General features: G+C 41.4%; 1 protein-coding gene across 9 annotated transcripts in view; it reads right to left on the minus strand.

Moving 5' to 3' along the window:
* LOC111568891 (calpain-2 catalytic subunit-like) overlaps positions 1 to 8,255 on the minus strand; it is a 32,056-nt gene extending 23,801 nt beyond the window's left edge. For 2 of the 9 annotated variants that reach the window (XM_055010115.1, XM_055010114.1), the window contains exons 1-4: positions 2,635 to 4,969; positions 1,474 to 1,543; positions 583 to 701; positions 2 to 135 (exon numbers count right to left, since the gene is read on the minus strand). In XM_055010115.1, the coding sequence (XP_054866090.1) occupies positions 2 to 135; positions 583 to 701; positions 1,474 to 1,543; positions 2,635 to 2,874 (563 nt within the window). In that variant the 5' untranslated portion in view covers positions 2,875 to 4,969. Of the gene's footprint in view, position 1; positions 136 to 582; positions 731 to 1,473; positions 1,544 to 2,634 lie in introns of all 9 variants that reach the window. The other 7 variants (XM_055010108.1, XM_055010110.1, XM_055010112.1 and 4 more) reach the window with 7 other exon arrangements.

Raw genomic sequence — 8,255 nt, forward strand, 5'->3', positions numbered from 1 at the left:
CTTTGCGTAGGCCTTCTCTAGCAGAGCACTCCAGAACTCCGCTCCCTCCTCTGAGTGGACAAACATCAGCCTCCCGTCTCTGGAGGGCAGCCGGTCGTCCACCACCACGTCCACCCACTCACCAAACTGCCACAGCTAAGACAGACACGCAACACGGCATCACGTTAACGCTAGTGGTCCAGTTTTAATTAAACTAAGAGCTTGGTTCAGGCTAGAGGATGTCTGTCGTCATGGTTATGGTGGAGGAAACGATGCTACCAGGAACACTGATCAGTGAACAGCTGGTGTCGTTTGCTGTCTTATGTCCTTTTTTCTGTCAATTTGTCTTGTTGTTTTTATCATTTTCTGTCTCACTTTTGTCGTTTTGTGCATGACTAGTCTATATTCAGACACCTGTAGTCTATATTCAGACGCCTGTAGTCTATATTCAGACGCCTGTAGTCTATATTCAGACACCTGTAGTCTATATTCATGCACCTGTAGTCTATATTCAGACACCTGTAGTCTATATTCAGACACCCGTAGTCTGTATTTATACACCTGTAGTCTATATTCAGACACCTGTAGTCTATATTTGAGCACCTGGAAGTGGAAGATGCCGGCGTACTGGGAGGTGAAGCTCTGACCAGGAGGAACTACTCGGTTCAGGATCTGATGATCCAGAGTCAGAGAAGCGATGGCCGCCAGCAGCCAGCAGTCACCTGGACGACAGGGGGTGGAGCTTAACTACCTGACACAGATCACATGATCACATCTGTAACAGCTTTACACTGTTATGATGAGGACATTTCTATACACTGGGGACATTTCTACACGGTGGGGACATTTCTACATTATGAGGACATTTCTACACTGCGGGGACATTTCTACATGGTGGGGACATTTCTACACTATGGGGACATTTCTACACTATGAGGACATTTCTACACTGCGGGGACATTTCTACACTATGAGGACATTTCTACACCGTGGGGAAATTTCTACATTGTGAGGACATTTCTACACTATGAGGACATTTCTACACTGTGGGGAGATTTCTATACTGTAAGGACATTTCTACACTGTGGGGAGATTTCTATACTGTAAGGACATTTCTACACTGTGAGGACCATTCTACACTGTGGGGACATTTCTATACTGTAAAGACATTTCTACACTGTGAGGACCATTCTACACTGTGGGGACATTTCTCTACACTTCTATACTGTGAGGACATTTCTACACTGTGGGGACATTTCTACACTGTGGGGACATTTCTACATTGTGAGGACATTTCTACACTATGAGGACATTTCTACACTGTGGGGATATTTCTATACTGTAAGGACATTTCTACACTGTGAGGACCATTCTACATTGTGTGGACATTTCTATACTGTGAGGACATTTCTACACTGTGGGGACATTTCTACACTGTGAGGACATTTCTATACTCTGGGGACATTTCTACACTATGGAGACATTTTTTCTCACCCAGTTCTCCTTGACAGATGTCGGTTCTTTTCGCTCCGTCAACGATGAACTGTGGATCAGAACACAGCTCCTGATTGGACGAGACAGCAGGAGGTTATTGGTTATCACCAACAGGATCAAACACATCAGAATAAACAAGGTTTTTGTCTTCAAGTCCTAAAGTCAGACTTTGTCCTTTTCTTTGGACAGTTGTTTAAGCCATTAGACCTGAAACAATGAGTTTCAGTCACATCAGAACCTAAAGGTAAACCTGATAACACCTGTTCAGGCATGTTACCAGGTGAATGTTTGCTGCTCTGAGTCACACAGACTTTATCTTTAATATCTGCTAGCTGCTGTTTGTTCAGACTGAGCTCCAAACTTACCTCCCTGTTCAACCACAAATCTGATAAAAGATCAGATTAAATGAACCTCTGTAGCTCACCTGTCCCCCTGAGTCCACCTTCTGCCTGCAGCACTGGGACATTCTCAGAGTTTAAAGACAAACATATTTGCAGATGATGTAGTTTTGTCTGTTGATGCTGAACAAATGGACTTTAAGTTTTGGCTTTTTAATATCTAATGTAAATTTGTGTGTAAAAATGATTAAACTTTCTATAAATATTGCCAAGTAATGTTAAAATACAAATAATCAGGTGTAATTACTGTAGAGTGACATTTTTAGTTTTGTTGATTTATGTATTTTACATTTAAAAAATTATCTAATGTCAAAATATCCTCATTGTTATAATGTGTTTATTTCTTGTTCATGTTTTGCTGCTGAACACTTTTAACTTCTGTCAAACAGGAATGACTTTACATTACTTTACATGTGTGAATTCACACAGCTTTTTATTGAATTCATGCAGCTTTTTAGTCATTTTATTGATGCTTTACAGAATATTTTCTGTAAACATTTTCTGTATTATTTCAGTTATTGATGCTTTCAGAATATTTCTTTAAAGCATCAATAAAATGACAAAAAATACGAGTGAATTCACATGACTTTTTAGTGAATTCAAACAACTTTTTAGTGAATTTAGTGAATTCACACAACTTTTTAGGGAATTCACATGGCTTTTTATTGAATTTAGTAAGTCCAAACAGCATTTTAGTGAATTCACACGACTCTTTAGTCATGTTATTGATGCCTTACAGAACATATCATGTAGCTGAACTCACCGTGGGACGTTTCCATTCCACGCCGATGGCTTTGGACGAGTTGCGTCCCAGCTCGTTGTATCCCAGAGAGTCCCAGGATGCCGGGAACGTCGGGTCACAGAACAGAGAACCGTTCTGCAGGCAGTCCTGCTGCAGCTGCTCAAAGTTCTGCTGGTTGAAGGAAACAACGTTGGAACTGCTGCCGGCACCGTCCTCCAGCCGGGCCTTCTTCCTCGCAAGCTCCACCGCCATGCACGCCATCCTGAGATCTATTGTGGTCTATTGAGGTCTACTAAGATCTACTGAGATCTATTAAGATCTACTGAGATCTCCTGAGATCTACTGAAGTCTACTGAGATCTACTGAAGTCTATGGAGATCTACTGAGGTCTACTAAGATCTACTGAGGCCTACTGAGATCTACTGAAGTCTACTGAGATCTACTGAAGTCTACTGAGATCTATTAAGTCTTCTGTCAGACTCTGGACGTATCAGCTGAGATGCTGTCGCTGGTCTGCTTCAGGTGTGAAACGTGTCGCAGTTATAATGTGGTCAGGTGTAAAAGGGGGAAGAACTTCAGTCCAGGTGAAGGAGCAGCATGATATCAGTTGGCTCTGAATTATTCAGAGAGTAAACAGTCTAAGGTGTTTACGCTCAGCAGCAACACTTGATAAACACCTGATAAAAACACCTGAAACACCTGATAACACCTGAAATTTACCTCAAAAACACCTGAAACACCCAGTAGAAACACCTGATAAACACTTGATGAATACCTGATAAAAAACACCTGAAACACCTGATGAAGACACCTGAACCTACAGCTGAACGTCTGTACAAACACACAAGAAAGCAGATAAACAACAAGAAGTCTGTGTAAACTCCATTTTGAACTCTGAACAGGTTCTGACTCGTTGTTCTTCACCGAGGGTCATTTTAAAGTCCTGCAGCTCTGTGGAACATTATGAAGAAGGAGAGAGAAGATGGAGATGTCTTCTGGCAGTAGGACTCAGAATGTTCTGCTCATGTTCTGCTCATGTTCTCCTGACATTCTCCTGATGTTCTGCTGCCTGTTCTTGATGTTTTGCCAACATTTTCACAATGGACAGGTAAATCAGGGTGTTCTCCAACCAGGAACCCTTGATGACTGCTGAGGTGTGGTCACTGCTGAGAACCTCCAAGGCTGAAGACCAAGACCAGTCCAGTGAGACCAGGACCAACCTGAGGAGAAGGAAGGTGGAGAACCATTTGGCTGACAACAACTTGAAGCAGGTGAGGTGGGTTTACAGCATCTTACCGACTGTAACAGCAACAGGTAGTAAACACTGACGCCTCGCTGGTGGAGGAACTGAACCGTTTCTTCATTCGCTTCGAGACAAAAAGGTTTTCCACTCTGCTCCTCTGACCTCAAACATCATCGTCAAGTTCACAGACAACACAACGGAGGTGGATCTCATCACCAGGGGCAATGAAACAGCAAACAGGGAGGAGGTCCAGAGGCTCACTAAGATAATAACCTTCTGCTGAACACCAGATGGTGATCAAGATCCTGCTCCACTACAGATCAACAGTCTTCTTCTTCAGGTTCCTGGGGTGCACTTTGCTAAAGACCTAACGTGGTCCACCAACACGTCATCAGTGGTCAGGAAGGTCCAGCAGAAACTCCACGTCCTCAGACTGTTGAGGGAAGGGTCACCTGGAGGTAAGCCGCTTCACATTGAGGTAAACTGGTTGTAGTACTGGTGACAGAAAACCCTGCAGGAGTTGATAAGATCAGAACAGAAGATTATCAGCTGGAAGACATTACAAACTCCTGTGGTCTCAGTAAGGCAGAGAAGATCCCGTCTGACCTCTCCACCCTGGCCGGGTTCTCTACAGAGCCATGCATGTTGGACAAACCGGCTGAGGAACAGTTTAAACTCAGAGGAGTAACCCCTACGGATACTTCTGGACTATTTTCTGTGGGTCAGACATGGGACAACATGAGTGGACATGAGGCCTCTTATTGGACTTTTTGTTTCTTCTGTTTATCACTTGAATTTCCCTCTGGATTAATAAAGTATCTATCTATCTATCTATCTATCTATCTATCTATCTATCTATCTATCTATCTATCTATCTATCTATCTATCTATCTATCTATCTATCTATCTATCTATCTATCTATTTATCTATCTATCTATCTATCTATCTATCTATCCACCCTTATGTCATGTTTATTGCGTATTTGTATTTTTATGTGCACTAGGGGGAGATGCTTCTAGAAGAGCAAGCTCGATGAGTTATCATCTTTCTATCATTCACTTCTAATTAAGGTAATAAGTTATGAAATTTCAACTGAATTTAATGTGTTATTGATATGCCAACTCAAGGTTTTAGGTCAGTTCAGTGAAATATAAATGTCAAAAAGTCAACATAACAGCTGCACTACCAAATTTAGAAAATTATCATCTTATTATTGAAGGGGATTTCAACTTAATCAGGACACTTCAGGACACTTTAATGGACAGGTTGTCATCAAAAGCTGTTGCTTTGAGTAAGTCTGCTAAAAGTCTAGATTTTTTTAAAACTCAACTGGGGTTTGTGGACCCATGGCGACAAAGAAATCCAAACACCAAGATATTCTCCTTCTTTTCAAACTCACACTGCACATATACACGTATCGATTTTTTTCTTGTTGATAGTAGACTGCTTTCAAAAATTAAAACATGCGACTATCATACCATAGCTATTTCAGACCATGCACCAGTTTCTCTGGATGTAGTATTTGAAACTCTATCTCGCCCCCTTAAATGTTGGAGATTTAACTCTAGCCTGCTGATTAAAGAGGAATATAATAAATTTATGAGATCCCAAATTGCACTTTTTTTTTTTTTTTTAAAATAAATGATTCTCCTGAAATATCCAGAAATTTACTGTGGGAAAGTTCAAAAGCCTATATGAGAGGTCAGCTTATAAATTTATTTCAAATGCTAAGAAAAAAGAACAATCTTATACTACAAATCTTCTGAATAAAATAGAAGATATTGATAGCAGATACTCGCTCAATCCTGATCCGAGCCTTTACACCAAACAAGTGAAGCTACAGGCTAGCCTTAATTTAACCACCACTACAGCCGCAATTACTCAGCTAATCAAGACAAAGCAGCATTTTTTTGAGTCTGGTGATAAAGCCGGAAAACTTCTTGCCCATCAAGCTCGTGCGGATGCAACTTCAAAATTAATTCCAAGTGTAAAGTCCACTACTGGCGAGATTCTATCTGATCCGAAAAGCGTAAATGAAGTATTTGTTGAATTTTATTCCGACTTGTACTCTTCCAGGTCATCACCAACTGCATGTCAGATGCTTCATGGCATACAATTCCCACAGATAGATAATGAATCAGCAAGAGGTTTGGGCAGACCTATTACGATTACTGAGGTGCAAGAAGCCATTAAATCTTTAAATCCTGGCAAGTCGCCGGGCCCAGATGGCTTTTCGGCTGAATAGTATAAAGCTAACTCTGATCTTCTGGCACCAGTGTTGAATGCAATGTATAATGAGGCATTTTCAAACTGCCGGCTCCCTAAGACTCTGTCAGAAGCCACCATCTCTTTAATTTTGAAAAAAGATAAAGATCCCCTATTGTGTAGTAGTTACAGACCCATTTCGCTTCTAAATCTAGATTTTAAAATCCTTTCTAAAGCCCTTGCACTTCGATTACAGCATGTGCTACCTCAAATCATCTCCTTAGATCAGACTGGCTTTATGACTGGACGCCACTCCTATCACAACTCTAGACGTCTTTTAAATATTATTCACACACCATGCAGTTCAGTACCAGAGATTGTTGTGTCCCTCGATGTGGAGAAAGCTTTTGACCGTGTCGAGTGGAGCTTTCTTTTTGAAGTAATGGACAGGTTTGGGTTCGGTGAGGACTTTGTCAAGTGGGTTCGACTTTTATACTCTTCTCCACTGGCCTCAGTTCGCACTAACAACACATTATCTCGGCCTTTTCCGCTTGGAAGGGGCACGAGGCAGGGGTGCCCTCTCTCACCTCTTCTATTTGCTATTGCGATCGAGCCTCTTGCTATATGGTTGTGCTCAGAGGAAGAGTTAGAGGTATTATGAGGGGATAACCCATAAAGTATCTCTCTACGCGGATGACTTACTTCTGTATATCTCTGACCCTGTGAATTCACTACCAGTGCTCTTTGATATACTGGATAAGTATGGCACATTCTCTGGCTACAAGCTTGGTTATCAAAAAAGTGAACTGTTTCCGCTTAATTCTCTAGCCAAAGAGCTTCCTCATTCAATCACACCCTTTAAGTGGGCGGAGAGTGGATTTCGGTATCTTGGAGTTTTTATTTCTGCTTTGTTACCGGAGATGGTGAAACAAAACTTTCTAACTTTATTAGAGTGTGTTAGAAAAGATCTTGAGCGTTGGTCTTTATTAACATTATCCCTTGTAGGATGTGTCAATTTGATTAAGATGGTCGTCCTTCCCAAATTTCTGTAACTCTTCCAACATGTCCCCACTCTTCTTGCAAAATCATTCTTTGATAGACTGGATAAAACTATTTCAAACTTCTTATGGGGTGGAAAGTCTGCTAGACTCCGTAAGTCTATTCTACAGGCTCCCAAGTGTGATGGTGGCCTTGCATTGCCCAACTTCAGACAATACTACTGGGCTGCCAATATACAGAAACTTCTGTACTGGCAGTGCGAGAGCAGTGACACTTTGCCAGTTTGGGTCCAAATGGAAAAGGAATCAAGCCGCTATTCACTATCATCAATCCTTAGTTCCCCGCTCCCGCTCTCTCCATCCCTTGTTGGAGATAATCTCATAGCAAAGGAAACAGTAGCCATTTGGAGACAGTTAAGAAAACACCTAGGTCTAACTGGTCCTTCTCTGTTGACACCCTTATTGAAAAATTGCAACTTTGCACCCTCCGTTACTGACATCATTTTCAGAATCTGGTATAGCAAAGGAATCAAAAAGGTTAAAGACTTATACTGTGATGATGATTTTTTATCATTTGCTGACCTCTCATCCAAATATAATTTACCTAATTCACATTTCTTCCGTTATCTCCAGGCTAGAGACTTTGTAAAGAAGCAGTTCCCCCATTTTCCCAATCGCCCTCCTGAAACACAATTAGACACCCTTCTGAAAACAGATCCTCAACAAAGAAGATGCGTTTCAGTCCTGTATAGTATACTTGATAGAGCAGTCTTGAAGTCTATTTCTTTAACTAAATCAAGATGGGAAGAAGAACTTCAGATGTGTTTGTCTGATCAACAGTGGAACTTAGCACTAAAGTTAATTAACTCATCCTCAATCTGTGCCCGCCATGCTTCGATTCAATGCAAAGTATTTTATAAAATACATTATACCAATGCTAAGAAGCACCTGCACCTTTGTTCCTTGATGCCCGGTGAGGACGTTTTGCAGCGGTAGTCATTTGTGCACGGTGTATTTTTGCAAGATGACTGACGAAGTGAAGTGAGCATCCTGCGTGTGTGTGTGACTCTGCACACACCTCTCATCAGTTATAGCCGCTAGTTAACCACACAGCGTGCTGAGAGGATAAAGTCTGCCAGGCTTCTTTTTGTTTCTGTATGTTTCTTTTGTCATGGGCAAAGTGCATCAGAGAGAT

The sequence above is a fragment of the Amphiprion ocellaris genome, chromosome 4 (assembly GCF_022539595.1).
Source record: "Amphiprion ocellaris isolate individual 3 ecotype Okinawa chromosome 4, ASM2253959v1, whole genome shotgun sequence".
Taxonomy (NCBI): Eukaryota; Metazoa; Chordata; class Actinopteri; family Pomacentridae; genus Amphiprion; species Amphiprion ocellaris.